The sequence below is a fragment of the Monopterus albus genome, unplaced genomic scaffold (genome assembly GCF_001952655.1).
Source record: "Monopterus albus unplaced genomic scaffold, M_albus_1.0 scaffold70.1, whole genome shotgun sequence".
NCBI classification, from domain to species: Eukaryota; Metazoa; Chordata; class Actinopteri; order Synbranchiformes; family Synbranchidae; genus Monopterus; species Monopterus albus.
In genome coordinates this window covers 1641217-1669054 of record NW_018127950.1, presented here as the reverse complement: position 1 = coordinate 1669054, position 27838 = coordinate 1641217, and the positions used below count along the sequence as shown (strand labels likewise).

At 40.0% G+C, this 27838-nt stretch overlaps 1 protein-coding gene across 4 annotated transcripts in view; it reads right to left on the bottom strand.

Moving 5' to 3' along the window:
* The window catches only part of asic2 (acid-sensing (proton-gated) ion channel 2), a 360784-nt gene that overhangs the window by 114754 nt on the left and 218192 nt on the right, over window positions 1-27838 (bottom strand). The window contains exon 1 of one of the 4 annotated variants that reach the window (XM_020605426.1): window positions 2347-4628. The exons of the other annotated variants lie outside the window; for them this stretch is intronic. Coding sequence (XP_020461082.1) covers window positions 2347-3039 — 693 coding nt within the window. The 5' untranslated portion in view covers window positions 3040-4628. Of the gene's footprint in view, window positions 1-2346; window positions 4629-27838 lie in introns of those variants that run through there. 4 annotated transcript variants of the gene reach the window in all.

Below are 27838 nucleotides of genomic sequence, written 5' to 3'. Positions count from 1 at the left end.
TTCAACCCTGCAATACCTTGACAAAAACAGACCTGTGACTACTACATTAACAAAACAGGTGCATCAGCAGACCTTTCCAATGTTGTGCTGATCCTCACATCTAAATGCAACATTTCTATCTACACTAAAACAAATGTGGAAGCATCAAAACAGAGTTAATGGATACATGGTGCTGATTCAGCACTTCAAGTACAAGGTGCACCTTGTCCTGTTCTGACAGTGGACAGAGACAATGTGGACAAAAAGAGCAACACCATCCCACCAGAGGTGGAGAAACTATCAAAAATCATCCAGGTTGATCAAAAGATGTTCAAACATTAACAAATGATAGAGCTTGAAAAAGACCATTAAAACATGAGTGTGTGATTTTATATAGTGTGTTTTAGTGAAAGACAGGGAGCACATGTGTACTTGACTGAGCACTGTATTTTCGGCATTGTGATCACACTGCCATCAAAAGGCAATCATGAGTTTGTGTTTTCAACATTGGGGAGCCTACTGCATGATATACTTGACTTTCTAGAAGTTAGACATATTAGAAATGATTCATTAGACAAAAGAAAACAAAAACCGATGCAATTCATCTCCACTTTGTTCACCTTCTCCAAGCAAACAATGATTTTCTGATTGATGCAATTTAACTCCGTGAAATAAACAGGAGAACAAGCCAAAAGCAGGCTCTGCTTCTCTGTTCTCAATGCCACTACACTTATCTACACAAATATTTAGACTGGACTTTTATTTTGTTCATGTTATGAACAATATGGCATTATTGGTGCTACCTGAAAACAATGGAGCACTAAAGCCGTTGATGTATTTGCTTTGCTTTGTAACGCATACATGTAGACAACAGCTATGACAGCATCTTTTTTTTTTTTATCTTAGATTCTTTGTATTTATCTGGAGGACTAAAAGCTACATCCAGTAAGAGGCAGAGTGAGGCCTGGCAGAAAACAACTTCTTCCCTTCAATTTCTGCTTTTGCGCAACGTAAACAGAAACCATGGCAACACTTGAGAAAGTTATAGTATTGCCGATGTTGAGATCATGTTGATATTGTAGGTGGTGTCATCGGGACAAGCTCTGTGTATTTTTGCTCAAAGCTTTCCGTTATTGTTTTTGTGTCCTTACTTTCTCCCTCAAAAGCCAGAAAAGGATTTACACAACTTTCCCCCACCACACATGCACTGGTACGCCCCCAGACCTGTAAACGCACTTCGATTGGCAAAATCCATGGACTTCCCCTTTAAATACTTCACCACAAACATGTCAGGTTAAAATCCAATATATATGTTTTGCTTCGTCTTAGTCTTATATTTGTGGGATAGAAATTTAAATAAATTTTCCACTGACAAACAACTACTAAACCAATACAAAAACAACTGCTGAAAAAAATGTGACTATAAATGGCATCAAAGGTATACTCTAAACAAAAATATGAAAAGCGAAGCCAACAAACTCAACAGTAGTAACACAGCCAGAACATACAAGCTACACCACAAGCCATGCACAACCTTCGCAGACAGGCATTTCTCTGCCATTTCTCCTTCAGTCAGTCTCTGACTCTGAGGCCACAGTAGAAAAAGCAAAAAGAACAGAAATACAAAAAAAAAAAGACAGTTTCAAAGGCAGTTTGACAGTTTGCAGCTTCTGCATTACCACAGAGAAAACATCTTCCATGGTTCAGGCATGTCAAGGGAGTACGCAAGGAAGTGCTGGCACAGAAGTCCCCAAACCCACAGCCAGCCAAACAGAAAAGAAGATATCAGAGCAATCAGACAGTCAACTCCTTGGGGAAAGAGAAATGGATATAACTTTTCCTGCTGTGGAGGGTTTGTAGTGATGCTCAACCAAAAGCCCAAATGTAATCATTGCATTCCATGTTATTGAATGACCATGCTACTTTCCAAAGCTTTTTCTTCTTACTCTGCAAAAGCTTTAGTTATCTTTCTTACACCAGCATTCATTTAACAAGTGTGGTGGTGGCAATTTCATAATTACCCTGTGCATTAGATTTGCTAATACTTTTGTATGAAGACCGAGAAAGCTCTGAGAGTCAGCTATAACCCAATGTTATGACAGCTTGTATACTGTGATTTAAAGCCTTATAACTCAAAGCAGGTACGGCACAGGAGAATAGCCACCTAAGACATAATGAAATGAAGCAATTTGTCATGTCAGCAGGACACAATATATCTGCAACCTTTAGTTGATGTTTAGACTAGGGTAAATGGCAGTAAAGACAACATGTAAAGGAGATGTACAGGGCGGAAACATTGGAGTGTTTTTACGTTGGCAGAGTTGGTACATAACTTCCAGCAAACACAGCCAAAGAAGACTGACTTACAGAAGAGAAGTTGTGAGCTCTGCAGGGCTCTCCTCTGTATTTGCATGACAGGAGCATGTCATCCAGCTGGTGACTCAGTCTGTCCATAAACTCTAGATTGGTTCCCTCAAAGTTTCTGGGTGGCAGAAAAAGCTTGAAGTCTGACAGCTTTCTGAACCAGGCCCGACGGTCCTCCTGAAGCAAGTCCAGAACCATGGGTCTCACTGTCCGGTTCGCCAGCAGCAGGCCCAGCCAGTGGCCAGCAAAATAGAGGTCGCTCTTGGTGAGCTTGTAAAGGCGGATGGGGTTGTTGTTGCAGATAGTGACTGTAGGGAAGGCCAGTTCTTTGGCCCACTCGGTGTGGACCCGTGTGTAAGTAGGGAAGGAAAGCCAGTGAAGTAGGCGGTTAGAGGACCAAGATAAAAGAAGCCCCAGGGAGGTGCATAGGGCCAGCAGCCAGAAGGCCCTGCGACCCACCGACCCACCAGGGGTACAAACATGTCTCAGGCCATGCATGCGTGTCCTTGACAGCAGAGTGGTAGTGGCCTGAGCCAGAGTTGGCTTTGTAGGACGCCGCTGACGGCCCTTTCTGATCATGGCCGGGGATCCCCGCCGGAGACAGCGCCCCTCCAGGGCCATGGCTGCCCACAGCGCTCCTACAGCCACAGGAAAGGCTTCATTTTCCAGCCAGGCCTCAGGGGCTGGGGCACACATGTAGCTCCAGGATAAATCCACTACTATAATCCAATCCTGGATTATATATTTGGCCTTACTTACACTAATAACCCATGCAGTCTTAACTGTAAAAGTATTATATGCACACGTAGAAGTAGCCTCAAAGAAATCTGTGTGTTCTGAAGTCGTCTTCTCCTGGTGGTGCAGGAGATGTGTTGTACTCAGAAGCAGCTACTTGTTGGTCATCTCTCCTGGTCTCTTGATAAGACACTGCTCCAATCATCCAAGTCAGCCAGGGAAGAGACAAAAAAAAAAAATCACAAAGGCAAATGTGCTCCAAGCAAGGTGGCTTCTACGTGAGTGACTCCAGCATCCACTGCAGTTAGTGTGACAGTGAACGAGAGGATGAGACAGAGAGAGCAAAGGCAAGAGGAAGAGGGAGGGGAAGAGAGAGGGAGAGAGGAGGATAGAATACAAAATACCAAGAGCTAAGTGAAGAGAGCAAATGAAAATGAAACAAATGAAAGAAGAGAAGGTAATTAAAATAATGAGACAACCGTGGAGGGAACTGGTTGGTGTGGTACAGTCTGTCATAGGAGAGCTCGTCTTGTTCCAGCACTGTGGTTTCTCTTCTTCTGAGTTATGTCTGTGTGGTGCTTTTGGCTTCACTGGCTGGCAGATGCATTCGGCAGCCAGAGGCAGCAATCAGTTCCTTGTCGTTATTAAGTACAAGCCGTAACTGAATTCACAAAGGTCTTCCATGCTCATCTGTTTCTTGTCCCACTTTGCGGTCTCACTTTTGATGCCTTGACTTCCTTGTGATGTCACTGGTCGGCTCCTCGTCTCTCCCGCCACTTGGCTTTATTCTGTGTTATTAGGTACTGAGGGTGACCACGGGGTAAAGTCATCTTGTTGTGGACCTGCTCCCCAGCACCACAGCCACAGTTTGAAACTACAACACACTTTCATATGGAGAAGAAGGCACTAATGTGCATACACATATATAAATTCACATTTCCTGCGGGAAACCAAACCAGAGATAATCTGTTCTGTCACACTCAGATCTTAACATAACCCTCCCCTCTTACTTTCTCTTCTTCTTCCTTCCTTCCTAGTTTTTTCTCCTCCACTGAAAGACAGCATCTCTAATCTTTTTCCTTTCATGTCCCTGCTCCTCCTTCAAAATATACTCTGTAAATCAAATCCATCAACTTGCTCTCATGCTCCTCCTCCTCTTCACTCGCGCCAGTCAAGTCCCGTAAGCTAGACCTCCTGTCGGGCTCCCTCTAGTCCTTCTTTTTCACTTTCTGCATGCACTTCCTTTCTTCTCTCTTCCGTCAGGGAAGGCTTCTTTGTACGCTTTCCTCCTTCTGTGTTCTCGTCAGTTTCATCCGGCGTGCTCCTACTCCCTGGTCCAAATGACTTCTCTCCCCCTCAGTTATCTGTTTCCCACCCCTCCCTTTCCCGCGGTCTCTCGCGTTGTGCTCCTCTGTTTTGCACCAGTTTTTCAGGCGGCTTGTTCCGCCGGTTGCACCTCTTCTCTTCCTCCTGCACCACAGCTCTGTCCATGCAGCCTGTGAGCCCGTCACTGATGAGAATGCCTGTCTCTCTCTGTGTTAACTCGCGCCGTCCTTCGCCCCCCTCTGCTGCCACTGAGTCACACAGCTACAGCGCAATGGCAGACTGCTCTGTGCATGTAGTTGAAGGCTTGTGTGCAGCAGTGAGGAACAGCTAGACACAGGCTCGTTCCTACACTTTTAGCAACTCCAGTTTTTTCTTTTTATCACAATAATGGAGATTTGAAATATGTTTGTGATATAGAGTAGGTGAATAAATGGGATTTGGTAATTTAGTATAAATCTCCTCAGTCTTCCTTCTTTTCTATGGGCAAGTGTGCTGTTTCACGTTTGTCCAATTATCCCTTCTGTAGAGGTAAAGAAGACAGCAGTCGACAACAGACATAAAGAGGGGAGTTAGGGTGTATAGAACCAAAGTCAAAATTCAAAGCAATAAAAAAGATTAGCACACCCAAATCAGATGAGATGTTCAAAGATGTTTGCAGTTATGTAGTTTGGGGAATAATGTGAGCAGATGCTTCAGCTATTTTCAATGTGCACTGGTCCTTTAATCACTGATACAAATTTGATTTAATTGGACTGTAAAACAAACCAGTGATCTCTGAGCTAGATTCACTGTAAGTGAGAACTCGGCATGGTTCGTTTTGTTTTTCTTGAGGCTTTAGGTGATAGTCTCTATGATGGTCACTCACTTTATCCAATGCCTTTCAAAGCCACTTGTCTGGGTAAGAGTGGAATTGAATTGGTTTGTCTCTGGAGCTCTTTCTCTGTATTGCAAATCCTGTTTATTCTACTGTAGATAGCTGGCTTCCTAGTAAACATGCTTTAATGTAGATGGGTGAGAGGTAGATTTTCCATAGACTGTTGATTTGGACAATGTACATCTAGAAAGTGAATATAACTTTTACTTTTTTCCATTGTAAAAGAAACAGATTACACCTTTTAAAAAAGTCAAAAAGTTGTTTTTTAGTCTGTCAACTAGTCAAAACTGTGTCTTTAAAAAAAGCAGGGTATATTTCTCCAAAGCAAAATTTAACAGTGCAAAGGAAAACATTACTGGAATTCTGTCAATTATCTCTATTTAGTTTTTGAAGAACTCTACCTAATATGTTTGATTTTAGGTAAAGATTTGGCTCATGCACAACCATTCATACACTAACAAATACAACGTGATGGAAGAGTTCTAATGAATGTCCAAAACATCTCACCCATTACGAACAAAGGTTTGAGCATAGATCAGTCATTAGATGTGCAAATATGACCTCTCCTGCTAATCACCATTTCACTTAGTGCAGCCACTCTGTTTATCAACTTAGGTGTGTTGGTAAAGTGGTGCAACCATGCAAAGTACTTCATGTTGGGTCCCAAGTCTTTCATAATAAAATTTAAGATCAACTCAACTAAAGAAAATTTTTGGTTTAAGCTGTAAAATTTAAAAGAATATAAAGTCAAAATTCAAAGCAATATATATCTCATTATATTTGTAGTCTTTCATTATAAAATGTCATATCTCTTAACATATTAACAATATTGTTCAATGTTTTGTTAAACTGTGCACAGAAATGATTCATTCTAGTCCACTGTTTTTAGCCCTGCGACTCATTTTTGTAGTTTTGTAGATTTTGTAAAGTTATGGGGCGTTGTGATCTACGGAAGCAGCAAATGGGGTAAAAAAAAAAAAAAAAAAAAAACATACAGCCAAGGTTACATGATGGAAAGTGAGCAAAGGAAAATAACTGCCACTGACTACAAGTGCTAATTTATTTTCCATAAAACCTGCATCAGAGCAGTATTTCAGCAAGGAGCAGAAAGACATCTCCCTCCAAACACTGAACCTGGAAATTAAACCAGTCAAGCCTGCCTCCCTTTGTGCAGAACAAAGTTTGAACCCAAAATGTTTTGCCATCTGCATCTCTCTTCTACATTTTTCCATGTTTTGTCTTAAATTCTTTTTTTTATCTAAATCATATGCCCATATCACTAAAAGTTTTCTTATTTTTCTTATTCAATTTGATCATGATTTTTGAATCTTTTTCGTGTAAACAGCAGTAAGTGTTAGTGCACCAGTCTGTGAGCAGTCTTCAGCCAAATATGTAGACAAAGCTTTTATTTTTATTTTATTTAAGCCAAGTCGTTAAGCTCTTAAGATACATCACAACAATTCAGCAATGATAAGATCAAATTAGATGTGGTTTCCTTCTAAACATCTCTAAAACATCACACACACAGACCTCTGCGTCTGGAACAGCGACCACGACCGCAAACCAAGAAGCAGTTCAACAAGAAGAGCAAGTCGACCAAGCAGGCAACGACCGATCTTTAGTGGCGCTGGCAGCCCCAATGAGCCCTGGAACTCTTGCCCACCAGTCCCTACACTAACACAGAAAGGGTCCCAACAAAGACTGCTTTGAACAAAGACAGGCCATGTGAAGACATAGCCTGGCTAACAAGATGGTTAAGCTGGTGTCTCATAAACCATAGTCGCTCCTAATTTAAAGCCTATAACTCACAGAAACATAGTTATTTTATCCCTCCAAATTACTGCCTAAATCATAAGACTTAGTTCCAAAAACTAATGTGATTTAGGTATAATTTAAATTCCCCACCATCGCTAACAACAGACCATCCTTTCCCTTAGCTTTCTTTTTGTTCAGCGGAACCATTTCATGCATTTTACATCTCAATTCCCTTCTCCCTTCTTGTACATATGTAAATAAAGCTATTTAGCTTATAACAGGCTATTTCTTATGTCATCTTTTCTCTTTTATGGATAAACTGGTCAGTGAACCGAGAACTTTAATACTTCAGATAAGACTGAATTAATTAATCACTTGTATACTGTGTAGCTCAAAAGCTTGGTGCCCTGATTATTACAAGGTATTAAATATTAAATTCATAGTCCTAAATTGTAGTAATTTCTGCTACAGTTAAAATGCTGGGTTTTATACAATTCAAGCTTTTACTCATTAGCATTCATCAGTGTTTCTATGCCAATCACAAAGGACAGCATTTTCTCTCAGTGTGATAAAAGGTATTTTTATTTATTTTACTTTATTTTAAAATTGAACTCACCTAAACTGCACTCACTTTCTTCAGAAAAAGATAGGGCAGAATAAAACTGATTGAAATCCTAGCTCCTCTATTTTTTGTCACAGCCTGCACTGTAGCAGCTCTGAATCATAACCACAAACATCTGATAATTTTTGCAGTTTGTCAGTCCAACAGAAGTGAGCAGGGAAAACAAGTGACACCATGAACTGGCTTAATAAGACAGGAGAGAACAACCCAGGTAGCTGCTTAACTTCTCAGGTACAGTATGTATTAACTCAAGTCTCTCCTCATAGGTAACCATAAAGGCATTTTCATATAGGACACAGTGGCTGCTGCACTCCGCTATCAAACCCATTCAATTCTATGTGTTGCATGGTGCAAGAATGTATCTGTGCTGCACAGAGCAAGTGCAAGGTCATGCGTGCCGTCCCTGCTCGCTGCGCTGAAGTTATAAAAAGTTCAACTTGGGTGCAGTGCTCTGTGACGGCACTTCGATGTGTCTAATTGCAGAGAACCTGAGGGACCACTTAGAAAATGAAGGAGAAGCTGATTTTAGTGGACCCACACCTCCTTCTTCGTTGCAGCAACTGTTCGCCTCCTCCTCATCAATACAACTTAAAGCCAGAGCTTTTTGCTGATATGTAAATACATACGTAGTGCATCCAAATCCGTTGCTTGAAAAACTAGTTAATATCTGCTAACCACTCCCAGAAAGCTTTTTGGTCTACTAGCAACTGGTGTCCAACATATGCATGATTTGCGCGTGCGCCCTCCGCCCTCGTACTGCGCCCAACCCCCCCCCAGCAAGCGCAGCGCATACCACGTTCTGTCTAAAAACGGCTTAACGCAGACGTAAGGAAAACAGAATCTCAGATAAGTTACTTTTCCTCACAGGGGAATTTCAATGTCACAGCTAAGTATATCTCGTCACAGGTGACTCCATTACCAAAGGAAACAGAAAATCTAAAGTTTGCTCCGCCACTGAATTAACATGGACTGAGGTGATTGGTAATAGTCTTAGTTCCCAGGAGATAACACAGGAGTTCTGGTGCTGAGTGTTTCTAGTAACAGCTTGGTTACTGCGAGAATTGTTCAAGGAGGGAGGGAGGGAGTCACACCAGACAATAAGATGTGGTACCAGATAATGGGTCCATGAACGATGAAGAAACAGGTGGAAATGCCAACAAGAGCTACTGCTGGCATGTCAACTGCTGTGGCAACAAAGACCAAGATGAAAGAAATGACCAGCGCATGGCATGAAAGGCTAAACCAGGCTGATGAGGATGGGCAGAGATGTCGTGAAGGGCATGTGAGACAAAACGAAGGTGAAGGAGATGGACCAGAGCAAACGTAAAGAGCATGGAAGACAAAACACTCTGACAACCAGCTGAGGAGTGAGAGGTATTAATACATGGAAATGCCAGGCAGAGACAATGAGCAACAGGTGAGTGTAATTAAGGTAATCATAGGCACAGTGAAGCTGGGGTAGATGACAGAGGAAATATGTCAAAATAAAAGCATGAAATACTGAACGTTGGCAGAAATTGTGGCTCAGTCAACATGACTAACCACATTATTATAAAACTCTTATGTAACAATACAGGACAAGCTGCTGAAACATCAATGCAGTGTACGGGCTTGACATTATTTTGACTTGAACACATACTGCTTTTCATTGTTTGGCTCAATGTTTGACAACACTGCCTGACAACTCCCTGTGATCGCATCTCTGAATATGTCATAAAAAAGACATAACTCAGAAGCTATAAAGCCCACACATGAGACTCAGAAAACCTTTCACACTGTCAAATTGACACAGAAACCCAAAGCAGCATGTGCACACAGGCCTGCGCATTATATGCAGAGACAATGAAACACGTCTTTCACCACAGCACAACGGAGACAGTGAAAATGTTCAGAATAAAACACACTGGCCAGAATGCAAACAATAGGAGCGCAGTACTGAAATGTCAAATGCATGCACATACACTTATTCCTGTAACATCCACTGCATGCAACAATGGGTCCCGCTCACACATACAGCGTACAGATTCAGAGGCAGCCTTCCAGAGCCTGGATCCATGAGTTGAATAATTAGCTAGAAGCTATAACGAGGGTTTCTCAGTCTAGCTATAGTCATTGTAAAGAACAGCAGAAAGGCTTAACATATGCAATTCTAAAAAATAAGGGAACACTGATTAATCAGGAATAGAGCCAACTCAAAAATAATCCAAAATAATTACCCAGCATTCTTTAGCTGTGATGCAATGGCATGCATTTCCTATTAAATATTCCTACACTTTTGTCATCAGCACTCTTTGAGATTAAAGGACATAATGTTAAGCTGGCCGTGAGAGATCAACCCGTAAATATAAATCCCAATTAAATATGCATACATTTAGTTTAATGAGGCTGAGGATGCCAGACTGAAGCCGCTCACCAGCACAACCATGGCGCTGCAAGACATGAGTCCTGTGCAAGAAAGGCAACAGTTGTCCATGACTCATCAGGATGTGAGCTTGATGCTGGTCTTGTCTTTGAAAGCAGGCTGCGGCACTGGCAAGCAGATGAATGATGAGGGATTTGAATAAGATGGTATCCTGTGGTGGGGTGCCTTTATCAAATCCCCGGCTTGATTTAAAATGAGTAATGGAAGGCAAAGCAATCAACAGCATTTCTCTGCTTTATGAATTTTGTTATGTGACTGCAGTTACACTTGTCCAGTTGCTTCACAATTCATCTTTCTAACTATTTGTCTTATAGAGTGATAGAAAGGATGATCCCACTGATTAAGTCAAAAGATCGATGATCTTGTAGTAGCCACTCATTCAATCGTCCTTTCATCAACAGTTGTCCAGGAAAGGCTTCCTTTGTGATAAAGCCTTGGACGTTTACTGGGGCTTGTGTATTGTTGAGTTGCTGACACCGATGATAACATGTTGTGCTGCTGCATTCATTTGTAACTGGAAAACAGGCTCTACTGCAATCATTAACACCTTCATTTTGGGTGGGTTTATCAAAGTCAGACACAAACACTTAATAGTACCAGTGTTCATTAGCACTATCGAGGTTTCTGATCAAGATTTAAACCAACGGTTTGCTTTGTATGAAAATAGCATATACTCTTGATGTAGCTTATGGGGACAGCAAGCGTTTTGAGTTTCAGAACAGTCGATGGTTTAAGCTTCCCTCAATATTCACAACTAAGTTCACTGTGTGAAGTTTTCTGCAACCCCCAACTACTGTTATATTGTATTGTATAATAATAGTATAACAAATATCTAGACAGCTAGACTAACTAAAATAACTAAAAAATTAACAGGCCTGTGCCGCAGTTCTGCCGAGTGTCCAATATTAGCCCCTCAGGGCTCTGTGCCAGTGAACTGGCCTTATATAACAACAGTGAAGAATCATTTTTTTTAATAATCTGCATGATGTTCTGGATTAGCACCAAAATCCAATTGATTGTTCTGTGAGCCAATGTCAATATCATATTATAAACTTTCTTGCCAAGTATGTTAAAATATAAAATCCTACCTCTCCGGAAAAGCTTATGTGTAATACCATTACACATAAAAGCAACATTCCCAAGATATCTTGACCATGAAAACCTCTGAAAAGCATTCAGAATAACATTGATATCATTATTAATTTGAAAGTTATTCAAGAAAACAATAGACATAAACGATCACTCAATGCCACTAATGGCTAAATAAATGTCCCATACAGACTAAAATAACAATGTGTACTTACTGTAACAGTCCTTCATAGATGCACAGAACTCACACCATTTGGCTAAATCCACTTTAGAGTCCATTTGCCAATGTGCCTCCTGCTGCACTTATTAGCTCCACTCATCTTCGCTCCAAGTGTTCAGCAAGCAGCCATACACTTGCACCACAAGGGTGCTCACATCCAGTCAGTCTTTCCAACAATCCCAGTGGTCTACATTAATAAATAAAAAAAAAAAGACTGGATCCTGATCATCTGAATCAGCACCAAAATCTAATGGATTGTTTCCTGGACCACACTCTACCACTCCCCCACACCCCACCCCCCAAAAAAAAAAAAAAAAAAAAAAAAAAAATCAGAAAAATCCATTCATTACTTTTTGAGTTACGCTGGGAACAAACCAACCAATCAACTAAAAAATGCCACTAAAAGCAGTACCCCCATCCTGTGCAGAGGCAATAACCATTTTATAAAGACAATCACTCTAAACTTAATCTTATGGTAACCTTTAACACACACACACACACACACATATATATATATATATAGAGAGAGAAAGAGTGATAGAGAGATACACACATAATAAAAAATTATAGAAATAACTATCTTTTAAAAGTACATTATTACAATTTAAATAGTTTTTTCTTTTTAATTTTAAATGAAATATAGAATATTTACAAGTTTATAGGAAAAAAAGACACTAACATTTAAAGCCCAGGGATTTTCCTTTATAAAAATTATAAAACTTCATAATAACATAGCTCTAATCTTTGATTATATATGTATGCAGGCGTTTATTCATTGTAATTTCATAGAAGTCAGCTCTTCATTTGACATGACAAACTTAATTGCAGTTGTTGATGACATTTTGTACCAAAGTGGTACAAAGGCAGTGCACAGGACTGTTTTTAGTGGTTTTGTTTGATATTAAATGTTTGAAATAAACATAGATTTCAATAGTGACCTTCATCATGGTTTGCATAATTTATTTATTTTTATTAAAAATATCAACTTAGACTTGATTTAATATTTATTACAAACACACAGTTAAGTTTCCACCATGAATGGGTTCTTCAAACTGCCAAAAGGAAAAGTACCTGAAGAGTTTTAACTTATGATGGGTCAAATTGTACCAATTTTATTTATATGTATTTTCTTTTCTATTTTTTTTTTGAAAAAGTGACATCTTCTTTTAAAAACTAGAACTTTACAGTAATTCCCACATACAAGATTTTCCCGTTATTTTAATTTCAGCATGTATGTTGGAAATGCATGTTTTTTGTTTGTTTGCTTGTTTGTTTTTTACAGTGAACACTAGATTAGCTGTTTTCACAAAAATTAAATGCCAATGTGCTGCTTCTTAACAGTACAGCAACAGGAAGTTTACATTCTGATTCAGCTGTTTCACTGTTTTCAGTCACTGATCTGTAAAGTCTGCCACTGAAGGTTTAAAAGGGAGAAACCATGATAAATTCACAGAAAATGAGTTCTATTACAGATCATATTTTACAGAAGTTGACCTTTGTATTCATCTGTGTACTCGGTTTTCATAATACTTAATACTCTGCCTCACCCTCTCACATCAACTAAAAGAAACATAAGACATTTCATTCTACCTGTGAGCGCTGTTGATTCTATCAGGTCAGGAGGTGACATGATTCAAAGGAAATTAGAAAAAAAAGACCTCTCCAGATAAATCTCCAAATTTAACTGTGAAGGAGATGCTCAGCTGAGATGTAATTTAGCCTCAGGCAGAAAGGGAGCAATCTGTCACTGAGGTGAGAAAAATCCAAAGTTCACAGTGAGTGAACGAAGATTTCTTCAGTCTGTTCTGCGGCTGAACTCAGCAGCTCTCCAACCACAGGTTAGAGGTCAAGTTTAGATTTATTTACAGTGAGGAACAGAAGTATTTGAACACCCTGCGATTTTGCAAGTTCTCCCACTTAGAAATCATGGAGGGGTCTGAAATTCACATTGTAGGTGCATTCCCACTCTGAGAGACAGAATTAAAAAAAAATTTCAGGAAATCACATTGTATGATTTTTAAAGAATTTATTTGTCTTGCACTGCTGAACATAAGTATTTGAACACCTGAGAAACAGCAAGAATTCTGGCTCTCAAAGACCTGTTACTGTGCCTTGAAAAATCCACCTCTACTCCACTCATTAATCTAAATTAGTAGCACCTGTCTGAGCTCTTTAAAGACACCTGTCCACCCCACAGTCAGTCAGACGCCAACTACTACCATGGGCAAGACCAAAGAGCTGTCAAAAGACACCAGAGACAAAATTGTCATGAATTTGTTTGTAACTATTACATGACCAGTATATGTCTAAAACAATGGCTTACTGATGTTGAGAAATGTAGATGGGCTTGATGGTATGCACTTGCCCTATTTCACTATGGCAACAGTCATATCATGCTGCACTTTAAATGTGCCACCATTGTTTCCATTTGCTTCAGTTAACTCTCCCTGTGACACTGTGCAGAAGGTTATGGCTATTAACACAAAATGGGCAAACACAGACGCCTCGCAATTTTCCTAACATCAGCCTCAGCTAGTAAATCTAACAACAGGTATTAAAATTTATTTTAAAGCCCACGCCAACTTAAAATAAACGATCAAGTGATCTGCCAGAGTCCGCTGTGAATAATTTATTGTGAAAATATCTGAATTATGAAATGTGTGATTATTCACAAAGCTCATTTTTTAAAATAAGATATCCAATTCCTCAGCATGTGTTTATATCAATATGGTCAAACAGAGTTGCCACACCTCATGACGCACCATTTGTCCTTATACGATGCATGTGTGTAAGTCATGCTATATGCAGTATTTGCTGATAGGCACAACCAGTCTTTCTGTCTTTCATTCACAAAAGCTGGTCAATCACATCAGCAGACTAATGAGTGAATATTTATAGGCAATATGTCTGCAGTAAATATTTTTCCCATCATAGTTTAGAAATGGAGTGCATGACTGGTAAGAGAAGACAAAGGGAGAGAATCTTTCATCACCACATCTCATAGATTTCCTTGTCAGAGGAAGAATATAAGGAAATAGTGCATCTCTCCAGAGACTTGATTGATGATTTACAGTATGTTGACTTGCGGTCATGGTGACTATGCACCTCATGAACAAGTACATCAGTTTCTTCATGTGGAAGTTCTCTCTGATGGAGCCTCTCCAGTTCAGCCATCATGACATCAGTGACATTAATCAAAGTCAGGTTTCCATCTGTGCTTTTAAAGGGGATAAGTGAAGCTGAATGGCCATTATTAAAGCCAGCCCTGAGTCCAGCTGCTCGCAGTGCATTCCTAACACTAATAATGCACTCTGCTTCTTTTCCATGTTGTACCTGGCTGCACCTGACATGCATCAACACACACACACACACAAAAAAACACACAAGTGGTCACCAAAATGGTTGTTTCCTGGAGTCTAACCCTGGGGGCGACTGTGGTTCAGTGGGTAGAGCAGAGTAGAGTTTAGCATAGGTGTGGCGTAGACCACATCCATAGCAGTCACCATCTTCCTCTTGGCGTGCTCAATGTAGGTGACGGCGTCACGAATCACATTCTCCAAGGAGACCTTGAGCACCTCGCGGGTCTCCTTGTAGATGAAACCGGAGATAAGCTTCACTCCACCGCAACGAGCCAGATGCCGGATAGTGGGTTTGGTGATTCCCTGGATGTTGTCACGGAGAACCTTACAGTGATACTTTGCGCATCCCTTACCGAGCCCTTTGCCACCTTTTCCCTTTCCATTCAGCAGTCGTCTCCCAACCGGAGGGTTGGAGATTCGAATCATGGTGCCTGCAGTCCACAGGTCAAAGTATTCTTGGGCAAGAGAACCAATGGTTAGCTAAAAGGCTAGTTAGCATCATGTCTTCATCTTCATATTACAATTATGAAACCCTCACGGTTTCTCCACGTTTTGCCAGACAAACATTTGAAAAACACAAGCCACACACACTGGAATTAAACTCAGCTCTCCTGAGGGAAGTCCTGTGTTTTGTGAGCCTTGCCATCCACCCCAACTTACTCCTAGCACTGACTTTCCACCTCTATATAGTACAGCACATTACTTAGTCCTTTCCTCATGTCATAATTAATACAGTCACCAGATGTTGCCCAACTATAACATGCAACAGTTCGTCGTAATATCCTGCTGGCACAAATGACATATTTTAGAAGAGGGCAGTCTCCCCCAGTTTTTATACAAATTGACCAAGTTACCCTTTAAGTACTAATATGCAGTTGTACACTTTTTTTGAGGATAAAAAGAGCAAAAAAAAAGGTCATTTGTATAGGGAGCTGTACTGTATGATCAGGTAAAGCAAACTGTGTTTATGTAGTTTTATTTTATGGTCAACTAAGCATATGTTCATGCTTCTCCACTTTTTACCAATCTGTCAACACATGTCTAATTTAAAGACAATATAGAGCAGCTGCTTTGGATCAGGCCCACCTGGCTCACATTTAGACAAAACAGAATGTCTTTTAAATTGTGAAGAGCAACTAATCACAACAAAAAGGTGGAGAGGCTTAAAAACTGTAAGAACCTGCTGTAGGAATGAAGGGCTTATGGAGGGCTAAATGAAATCTTCCCTTCAAACGTCTGCTTAAATAAGCGTCTTTTCATGATGATTCAAGAACTGGTGTGTTGTTTATCCAGCTGATCCCCATCCCTATGATTATAACATCAGCTCTCGTTAAACTAATAATCTTCCCCAGCTGACACTATCTAAACACCCTGACAGTTTGGCAGCATCCCAGCTGCACTTTGCTCACACAGTCCTGCCCTTTACAGCTCCCCAAGGCCATCCGCTCACTTTGCAAACCCTGGTCACGATTTAGTCAGCAGATCAACCTCTGAAAATCAGTGCCACACAATCAACATTTCATACCGTACACAGGGACTTCTGAGACCAACACCTGTGAAAACGAAATAAAATACCGCCCAACCATGTTTTTATGTGGCGGGTCAATGCATTTGCAGTAAGGCAGAAACAGAAAATGAAATGAGAGATGCAAGAACAATCTTTTGTGCCATAAACCAAAATCACATCAGACACCAAATGTTAAATCATTCTTGACAAGCACAAGGCACAAAATACATACCAGGTTGTTATAGAAGAGGTGGTGCTGAAAAAGTCTGTACTTACACAATCACTAGACAGAGTCACACGAGGGTCCCATTGGAGCTGAAAATGTAATATTCACTGGTATGTTAGGGCAGTGGCCAGTCTAACAGGATCATTAATTTCTGCATGCTTGACTTTCTCCACTACCAAGAAATCATCTCTCTAACAATGTTACAACTGGCTAACAGTACCCAGTGTAATGTATGAAAAACCAGTGGCACAGTATATGAAAGCAGTTTCTTTCATTGCTTATTTTTTCTTTATGCAGCTCTAGTGGATTCTTGCATACACAGCTGCATCATGTCACCGTTAACAAGTATGAGATTCACCCACTGTGTTCAAAGTTTCTTATGCAAGAAGACTGTGATTCGGTACTGAGTTATCAGATACATTCTTCTTGTACAAGTGTGTAACAGTCGGTAAGGGGCGGTATCTTGATGCTGTTGGCTCAGATGGCTGACTCCTCACCTGAGACACGGCGCCACTGTCAACCACACTGTGAAAGTTCACTTCTTGCTGCATCTGAAAATTGTCAGTGAGGCTATTTTCTCCTGTTTTAATATCTAACCTAGTACAAAATCTATTTGAAAATGACTCTTGTAAAACCTTTGTTTCGTGTTATGTATCCTTATATTAACAAACCAATGGTTTGTTTTTGGGGGGGGTGGCCCTGTCCTTTTCCCCTCTCCTCTTTTGTGAATAACACTCTCAGCATGCCAATTAGTATGCGGAGATGCCAAACTGTGGTTGGTTACCCTGCTGCTTCCATCCATTCCTTGACCCACCTCCTTCCCTTATTGATCGGCCCAGCATTCCAGATTATGCTGCAATTGATCTCACATGCTTTAAAATCACAACTCAGCTTTCAGTTGGGTGGCTGCGATTTGATGTGAGCAGTTTGCTGCTCTGTGTCTCTGTTTTGTGGGTGTGTCTTGTTTATGTAATCATGGCTGGTGATTACTTGGTGTGCATTGTACTTAGTTTTTTGTATTCATTCCTTAATGGTTACTTGTTGTGCAGTGTAGGTTTGTATATGAGACTCGTTTCTTATGTTTCTCATTGATTAGGTTTTTTTGGGCTCTTTATTGTTTTTGTTATTTCAGTTCTTTGTAAAAAAAAAAATAATAATTAATGAATAACTTGCCTTAACCTTTTACAATTAGGTTTTATGTTACTTCCCTTTCCCCTAGAGAGCTTGGTTGTAACATGTTTCAGAACAGGAATACACTACATGGGTGTAGAGGATGGTAAATAAACTTAATTTGCTTCTGACTGTATTGTATAAATACATATGTACATCACAACAAACTTCCATCACAGTGATGTACCTCTGATTGCAGAATATAAAGGCTTTACACCGCAATTTTCCATGAAAATACAATTATGTTTGGCTTCTTTCTGTCATAATAGAATTTGTCTCAAGTTTCCAAGGTAACAGCAGCTCTAGCTCGACCCAGAGAATTGGGTGTGGTAGCAGTGGGACTAATGAGAAACCTTTATTGTTCTATGATTTATCTTTCACTTTGTATTTACAGAGAATCAAAGATTAGAATTATAATGAACTTGTCCCGATCTACTTTTTGAATAATAAAAGAAAGAATAAAGAAAATCACGGTGAGGGAACAGAAAGCTCAGAGCTGAGATTGCCACAACAGTTCCAGCTAATGATGCTATTAGTGCTTTGGAGCAGCAATCAATCAGAGAAGTGATTAGCATGAGCATGTACAAAGAGCCAGGCCATTAGTCAGATGTGCTGTGCACAACCTTCACGACTCTACTCACACCTGCACACTGGAGACTTTGAGCCATAGTGAGTTAAAACAGACAAACATACAAATGGCCTTTATGATGACATGTAAAACAGCATTATTATGTTGTGTTTGGTAACTTCACATTCTTCAGGAAGGATTGAGCAACATCACTAACACAGACAGTGGATAAATTAAGTCCTGTAGCCATGTAAAGGTGTTGTAAAATTGACTTGAACAGGAGTAGCAGCGTTCACCCTTCCCATCTGCCATTGCCTATTTCTGAATATACTCAGTGATTTTTGTTACATAATAAACTTTAAAATAGCACACTCAGGGGACTTAATAAAGGAACAGCAACAGTGAACTGACGCTGGGCCAGGCCAGATGAGGGTGCTGAGGTGAAGCAAGTGGGAGAACACAGAGAGCAGCCATTAGCCGATGCTATCATGCAACCATGGGAATTTAACTCCTATTAGACCCGTACTCTGTATCTAACTCATTAGTTTAGGCGAGTACAAAAGGAAGATGTAGCAGGAGTGTTTGACATTTTGAAATCTGAGGGTAAATGTCAGACTTCATTAAGTTTGATCAGATGGGAAATTAATACATTTCAGAATATGCAAAAGGATCATAAAACTTTGATTACTTCATTATTAATACAATTTTAATGACACTGACTCAGAGAGATAAAATACGCCAAAGAATAGATGTGAATTCCAACTTTATCCTTTAGCCATCCATATCTGTAGCTGCAGTCGGCTTTCAGAGCCGCAGGTGTGTACTGACAGAAAAAACATGGAGAGACAGAGAAAATGGGAAACTGGTGTGGCTTCAACACAAACACTCAAAAATAATGTGTCCTCATGCAAAAAATCAAGAGTGTCAAATGGCAAAAACCTTGTCCGGGCAATAATCCTCGACCGAGGAAGAAAATATTTAAAGGGATAACTAAAAGGAGGCTTATTTGAACAGAAAATACCAGTGTTGCTTAGTCCTTTAAGCTCACCTGCTATCACTAACATTTTGCACTTTGACAGCAGTATTCAATAATGTAACTAGATTATATTTGATTCTAAAGCTCAATTTTCACACGTTTTCTTTTCAAACCCCACTGATAAATAAAATTGGATTTCCCTCAGAGCATCTGTCTGATGATCTTCACTATAGCAGATGAATATTGCAGCTTTCTAATCTCTAGCCCAGGCTGCAGTGACAGTATACATAAAAAAATCTCCTCACACTCATGACGTGTGGATGCTTCTGAGGGTGAAGGAGGAACGAAGGAAGTATTAGAACACAATGGGAGCTATGGAAGACATTTGGTGGAGGGGGCCTGTGTCCAGCTGTTTCCCAAAGGCAATGTTAACCCTTATGAGAATATGATTTTAGCAGAGCTGCAAGAAGAAGACTGCCCTGGCACGGCACTGTAAAGGCTCCCATGAATTAAAGATGAGCTCAAGTTATTCTTCTGGCTTGAACTGACTGGAACAGATTTCCAATTTGCATTTTGTTTGAAAGCCCATAACCATCACATCATTTAGTTTGCAGGATCATACATGCCACATCAATGGTCAGGTTTCAGAGCTACTCTAATTTGGGAAATTTTCTATAAAATAAAATAAAATATAATAAAGGTTCAGGATGATTAGGGTCTATAGAAAAATCTCAGTCTTTCTCAAACAAAACACAGAAGATTAATATGAGGCTAAAATGCTGATACATTATTGATGGTGAAAATAGGCAATAAATGCCTTCAGTTTCAGCAATCCATCAAATGCTCAGCATTTATGAGAAACACACACAGTATACAAAATTGACCTCCAATCAACGGCCCAAGTTTCATGACAACCTCAGGCAATCTTGCTTTACCCTCAGACCATCTGCAACAAAATCCATTACTGTCATTTCTCTTCCAAACTACTCCCCTGCCTTGCTGAAACTGATTTGTGAGAGTTCAGTTAAAGGAAGGTGTCGCTGCTCTGCTCTTCATTGCATTGCATCACAAAGTGTGCAATATAGCAACACTGTAGTTTAAACAGTGGATGTGTTTGAAGTCAGACTGTCACACAAAGCCACCATCTTCTTTCCCTGCTGCTGTTGTCTCTCCTAAAAGGAAGATGAGCATGATTATGAACGATGTCTTCAAGGCAGATATGGTACAATAGACCACTGAATTAAAGTCCCCTGAAAAGGAAAAATTTGTTGAATCATCGTTCAAGACTGGCTACTATTCTGGACTAGCCAATTTGCATCAAGCTAAATGAACCAATCACACGCAGAGTGTTATCATGATAGATGTTGCTGCTGTGCTCAGAACGCTACACCTATAAAGTTACCCCTACAGCATTATGGAGTTACTGTACTTAGCAAGCATTTCAAAACAAAGTGGATGCCTTCTCAACAAAGATTCAGATGCTGCACAAGTATGTAGTTCCTGCAGAGAAATGTTACTACACTAACTCAACGTCAGTAATAATATACTTAGTCTACAGCCATGTTTGTGGCTCTGTGAGGCTGTAATTTGTCAGTCAGGCTGGAGGACCTGTACACCTCACGGGTAAAAAGGAGGGCAGAGAAGATTTCAGCAGACCCCTCACATCCTGGACACAAACTGTTTGAGCTCCTCCACTCTGGATGGCGCTACAGGTCACTGTACGCCAAAACAACCAGACACAAGGACAATTTCTTCTCCCATGCCATCACTCTGATGAACCGTTAACTAAGACTGAAGTAACAGGACTTGGCAACAACCGCAGTGCAATAATTGTAAATAGTACTGCTACATGCACCAGTCTGATAGCTCAAAATATGTATATAACGTTTATGAATCACGCCTCTCCTCCTTGTCCCACCCTTTCTTTTTTTTCCTTTGATTGCACAATTCAATTGCCTGTTGCCTAAAGCACACTGAGAGCCTCTATGCTGGAGACGAACCCTTTGTATCCTCAACATACTTGGCAATTAAAGCTGATTCTGATTCCGATCTGAGTATTAAGTTTCTGTTCATAGACTGGACTTTCCACTGTTCCTTTCCTCTCCTCCTCTGTCACTGTCTCTCAGGGTTGAAAAACCTTTCAGCGCTATGTGCATCCTTGGCAACAAGGTCAAGTTGACACACAATTAGGGAGAGAGGATTACAGTACTACTAACTTCACACTGGCAGATGCTCACACAAGCAGGAGCATTGTACAAAAGTCTCTTACCAAAAATTTCTCATGTGTGGCAGTGAGTAAACACTGGCCATAATCTCCTTGGAGAGTGTGAAGAGATATGGGCAGCTGATGAAAACAGTACCAAGCTCTCAGACAAATACTCTATGGATTAAGAGCAGGTGTTGTGAGAGGCATATTAGACATATATAACATGTTATTTCTTTTTCCTCTAATTGCCTGCTTCTCTGTTGTCCCTCACATGTTGCCTTGACTCTTATACATACAGTATGGAGTTTGAATTCTAAAGGTCAGCCCTACTGGCACAGGGCAAGGCAATTTATTTTAATATGGATAGATTATCATTTTGATACACAGTTGATTAAACTCAAATACATTGTAGATGCACAACTCTTGACAGAGAGGTTTTATTGCAGCTAGAAAGTAATAGACAGCTTGGGTGTACTTTAGGTATTTCATTAAGCAAATAGCTGTTAATCTCACATCACTTCATAAAACTGGAGGCTGCAGGTACATTCATGCATGAATAATGCAAAAATACAGTATCTGTTACTGAACCATGAAATCACTGAGCCCTGTACACATAACGTCACTATACTCACGAACCAAAACATAATGCTAGCATTATTCTAGCTAAAGATCAAACGATACTTTCTAAAACTACGTCTGTGGCCTGAAACTTATGACAACTTCAGGTGAGCACATTCATAGTATATGCAACAAGGATCTGTTTTTCACTTTTGTCAGAGATCAAGTGGTTCCAATTCAAGTAGTCCCAAGGAGCGGAAATCTGCCATATTGGCCTTATTATAAGACATAAAAATAAAACATGAAATGCTTCCATTAAGGCATAACACTAAGTCCAATATGCATGTAGCTTGTCTATCAGTCCCCAGCTCACCCACTCTCCTGTCACACTTGTGGTTGCAGTCAAACTGACAGCGCTTTTCATAGTCTTTTTGAGCTCCTCATTATCTGTGACACCAGCAGTTCTTAGATGCTTGACAGATGGTTCACACCATTGTGTGTTTCTGCAGTTGATGTGGGGAGACTTTTGACTCATTGTCACTCATCAGGAAACGATTTCCTCTGTGGCAGCAAAACAAGCCGTCAGAAACCTTTTGTAAGTTGAACTGGACTTCCTAATTACTGTACCTTTAAAAAAAACATGCAGAAGAAACCTGTGAGTGTAGCAACAACAAGACCACACACAACTCTGTAGGAGGGCCCCTCACTGAAAAAGAACAACCGATGTTGTGAGTAATATGTACACTGATTGTCTAGCTCTTGACAAGTATGCAACCCTCGCACTTTCAAACAGCTTTTCCAGAAAAGCACCACGTCTTCCATTTGCATATGCACGCTCACAATCCATGCTACAGGAAAACGCAACTGGCAAAAAAGAGATTGCTGCCCCTCCTCCCCAGATTAACTTCCAAAGTAACAATCCGAAGTCACTAGCAATAATTATGCTTGTGACATTTTTAGATGGCAATGTGTCAAAACATGGTTTACAACTTTTTTGACTGTGTCTCTCAAATACTGGGTCACTTTGATAATTAGGTACCTAACTAACTAGCTAAATTAGCTGATCTACCTACAACAAAAACACTAAATTAGCTTGCAAAGCTGTACAAGTCATTAAAAGTAGTAATTTGCTGATAAATCCTGCTGTTCCCTACAGAAAACAATGGATCGGATCTGGCTGTTTGGAACAATTTGAAGCTAAAGGAGTCATGTGACTTTTTTTGGACCCCCCCTCAGTGTTGCAACTCTTCTATCTTAAGGGCTCTGGCATATGTGTCATTCCTAGAATGATGATGAAGTCTCTGAAGAAGGATGCACTTCAGGGTTTCATACAAATGACTATAAAAACAGCACTAAGTACCTAGGGCTGTGGGTCCTTCAGCAGCTTTTAGGCTGCATGGAAAGATGTAACCAAACATGCCATAAAAAAAAACAAAAAAAAAAAACATGCCATCTCACTGGCCTCTACACAACAGTAATCAGGCGTGAGGTTCGAAGAAAGCCATTTCAGCTCCTGTTCACTTAGTGCTGGGGCGCAAATGACAAAAAGCTCTGCAGGTCAGCAGCCTGATCTCCCAGCAAATGCACTGGTCACGATGTTGTCTTTGCAGGAGAATAGTGATGGAAAGTTTAAACTGTGGCTGATGTGCTTGTTTTTGTAAATATCTAGGATTCATTTTGAAATGCCAAACAAAAAATAAATAAATAAAACCAAATGCCAGTTTCTCTCGGCTCGCAAACACCTCGATGAATCAAGTGAGTCTCATTGGTGAGAGAAATTATTAGTTGTTGATATTGTTTGCTGTCAGGTAATATTGTCCATAATTCATTCAGTCTGGAGATAAAAAAACCAGCGAATGGACTCTTCAAATACCACACCGTGACTCAGCAGCAACATGCAGTAAAAGAGCCCGAACATTTCTGACATATATTACAAACAAAAACACAACCTTCACTATGTAATAAAAGCTAGAATAATGTTTAATTCAGGCAGACATGTTTCTAGCCACCCCTGGACACCAGGGATGTTTCTTATAAATGTATGTGTGCCCTAAGAGGAGAAAATAATCTTGCTCAACTTTGATGATGACTTTCTGTTTATCTGTCATATCTATTGATTTGTTTGCTTTCCTACCTTCCTTCAAGGGAAAACCATTATTGTCCAGGCCTTCCCAGGAAAGTAGCAGCAGAAAACACAACAGATGGCCCTGGAATTGATCGCTGAAATCACTGAATGCACACTTATTGTTTAAAGTGGAGACACTGCCTGGCCACAGTTGATGCTGACTTATCATTAAGCAACCTGATCAATAAATGACCTTGATACTGACTCCACATTAAAAATGTGTTCAATGGACTATAAACACTTGAGATAAGAAATGAGCAGAGGAAGAAAACGACACTTTTTCATTGGCCCTAAGTTAGCCAATGCCTGTCAGACAGGCAAGCTGTTACTATGCTGAACCAGACACATCGAGCTGGTAGAACCCGTGCCACGTCTTGTTAAATGGCATCTTGACTTTGGGAAATGGCATAACATAAAACAAAATGACCAAAGAACTGGATGCTCCAAAAACACTCCAGTGCTTTCATCCCAGTCCAACAGACCCAATAAATAAATAAATAAATAAATCCCCTTACAGTCAATTTTATTGGATTGGGACATGACGGGATTTTAGACATTTCAGTAAGAAAACTGCCAAAGAATGATTTTTTTTTTGTTTCAGATGCAAACTTTATGCAGCTTTTATGTGTTTTTCCTGCTCAATACAGCTGGAACAAAAAATAATTATAAGCCAAAAACAAACCAAACATGGGAATGATACACTGTATATGAAAACAAGTGGTGCTCCTAGGGCATTTGTGAGTGAAAATGAACTCAGCTAATCAGTCTTCCTCATGTGCTCTATTCCAGCTCGCCGGGGGCCCAGCAGAGCCTAAGTGTGGGCGTGTTTGTTCGTACCCTAAGGGGTCCTCACCAAACTCATCAACACACAGAGCACAAAAGCATTCCCCAAAATCTACAATGATGATGATCAAAGCAAAGCATGTAAACACTAAACCACTTATACTACTTCATGAATTCTTTCTTATGGTCTTCTATGGTTGTCTAATTTGGACTGGCTGTACCTTTCTCAGTATACAATGCAAAACAAGCAAGGTGCTGGCAAATAAAACATGTAAAAAATGTCAAATTTGTGCCATTGCACACAGTTACTGATAATATGCTGTTTTTTTCTAATAATCCAGACAAAAAGATGCAGTTAATGTAAGAGCCCTACTTAAAATAATCAGTTACCAGGCACAGATGAGTAATCACGATCTGATTCAGGGTCACTTTTTGGTATTTGCTCATTTAGATTCAAAAGACATGGTTTTTCCCCTAATAATCTACCTAACTCACCTAATTCCACATGTACTTTTTTCCTGTACATATCACAGAATGTGATCACTGTCCTCAAAAAATTTCAGGCTGGCTATCTTATAAAAATCAATTGTCTCAGTAAAGGCACTGCCAAATCTGACACTCCATCCTCTAATGGTCTCTAAAGGCCACCAATGCATGCCAATTTGATGATCTGACTCCTATTACCTTTTCTAATGGCCACACTGTAACGGTCTACACATTTTCCCTCCACTGGAAGTCTGATGTGACTGCAGAGGACTCCTTGTTGTGAGGATGGAACCCGTAATCTTCTCTTTGATCTTCTGAAAGCTGGTTTCTTTAACTGTGCCCAGATCTTCACACATATCTTCCCTTTCAGATCCGAAGTCACCTTTCATCTCCTGAGACAGGACGTACTGAGACATCTTGGGCAGAAGGGGGCACCTGCTAATGTGGGCCATCCTGTAACTAAAGAGGAGGCCTAATGAGTCAGCCTGTGGTCCTCATTACCTTTGCTTATGTTAGCCTGCACTTCTCATTAGCACCCTTTATTATCATAGAATAGACTTAGAGGAAGATTAAATATTTGACTGTATACAGTATGCACACAGCCTTGGCTCATCTTCAAAGAAAAGGTGACTCAAATGCAATGCAAACTTATCAAGGTTCACATCATGGATCCATGTGGCAATATATTATCAGTACTGAACAGAGACAGTTTGAGCTTCATGAGAGCTCAGGGAGCTGTTATAGAGGCCAGACAACAAAAGACAGAGCGCTGTTAACTTTGAATGCAAACCAGCTCAGCAAAATGCAGTCTACCTGTTGCTTCTGTATTCATTCATGCTGGGGTGTTTCAAATGGTAATCTGAGCTCATATTCTGGTTTCAAAAGAAAGTGTCTACTCTGATGACATTGATACCAGCAACACAAAGGAACACACACTGACAGAGGTACATTTTTCATACACAGCAGGGAGACAGAGTTTTGAGGCCAACGTTGATAATGATATCACAGACATCATTTTTCTAGCAAACAAAAAGTTTAAAATCAGTGTTACTCAACAAAAGGCACTGTGTGATCCCTTGAGGTCTTACAACTATGTTAAATGTATTTACTTCCAAAACATTTGCAAAGCAGATTTTCTGAAGTATTTATTTTATTCAAACATGTACTAGGTATAAGCAAACTGATTCTGGATTAGCATTGGTTGGATCTGTGTAATTATGTGTGTGTTGATATCTTTTGTTTCTACATGTTTGAAAGAATAAATAAATCAAATCAAATCAAATCAAACTATTGCATTTTTAAAATATGCATATGTACTAGCCTGCAGTTTTCCACCTCCCTGCCTTTGCTGGTACATTACTGAATTTCTCGGCACATTACTGCCTGTAGATCTGTGGAACAGTGTGAAAGTGCTGGCAGGCATGTGTATCATGCCATTTGTTTGCATATGTGCATGCATGTGCACACGACAAACAAAATAAGCTTTACTGCAAAACATGCAGTCAAAAACTTGTTAAGGGTCTGTTACATTTGGTTAATAAGGAATCATGACCAGGCTCAGGACTGAATTGGACTTTTTTCAGTTCAAATTCAAACTAGTCACCTTGTTCTTAAGAAAGGTCCTAAGAAAAGACTACATCTGAGTCATGAAGTCGTTCTTAACCCACAGAATTGTCAATACTCGTCTTCTTTTGTGCCAGTGACAAAACTGTTATTGTATCTTAAATCTTATAATATTATATAACTGTAGAACTGAGAAAAACTAAATAAGCAGTTATTTCACACACACACACATCAGCGCTCAAATGTGCGTAAGCGTGCTCTTCAATGTGCACTGAGTCTATTCTTACCTAAGGACAAATTCCAGACAATAAAACATCGGTGAAGACCATTATCTTCGTGAAAACTTCGTAGGTGGGTTGCACAAACAAATTTGTTCTTAAGAATGGCTGGTGAATGAGACCCACTGTTTCTATATGACCTCAAACACATCTCTGGCATTTCTGTAGAGAAATTTTATTTCTTGTTTCTAATCAGCCAATGTACAGTATAGCTGATAACCAACACAACTGTAGGTTTTCAATTTTCAGTAATTTTACTGAATTTGGCAGAAATGCTCTCTGCAGCAACTACAAAAACGTGTATCACAAAAATTATATGTCCTTGGTTTGTATATGCACCCTCACACAAATGGTGCCAGGACTCGGTTATGAAAACATTCAGTTTGAGCCCCACACCACCTTCACATTCATTGAGAGTGTTGGTAAATGACAAAACAAGAAAAGAGATGGGAGTGATTGTTTTCCCAGGGAAACATTTTTTTGCATGCACTGTCAAGCAGCTTAGATTGGAGAATGCTTTTGAATATTGCAACTAAAAATGTGATTCTCCTCATGTCTTTCATTTCAGTCAAATTTAATCCAAGTTTTTTTTTCCATTTGTGGTCTTTATTATTTTCTACCTACCTGAGAAGGGTGGGGGGGGGGGG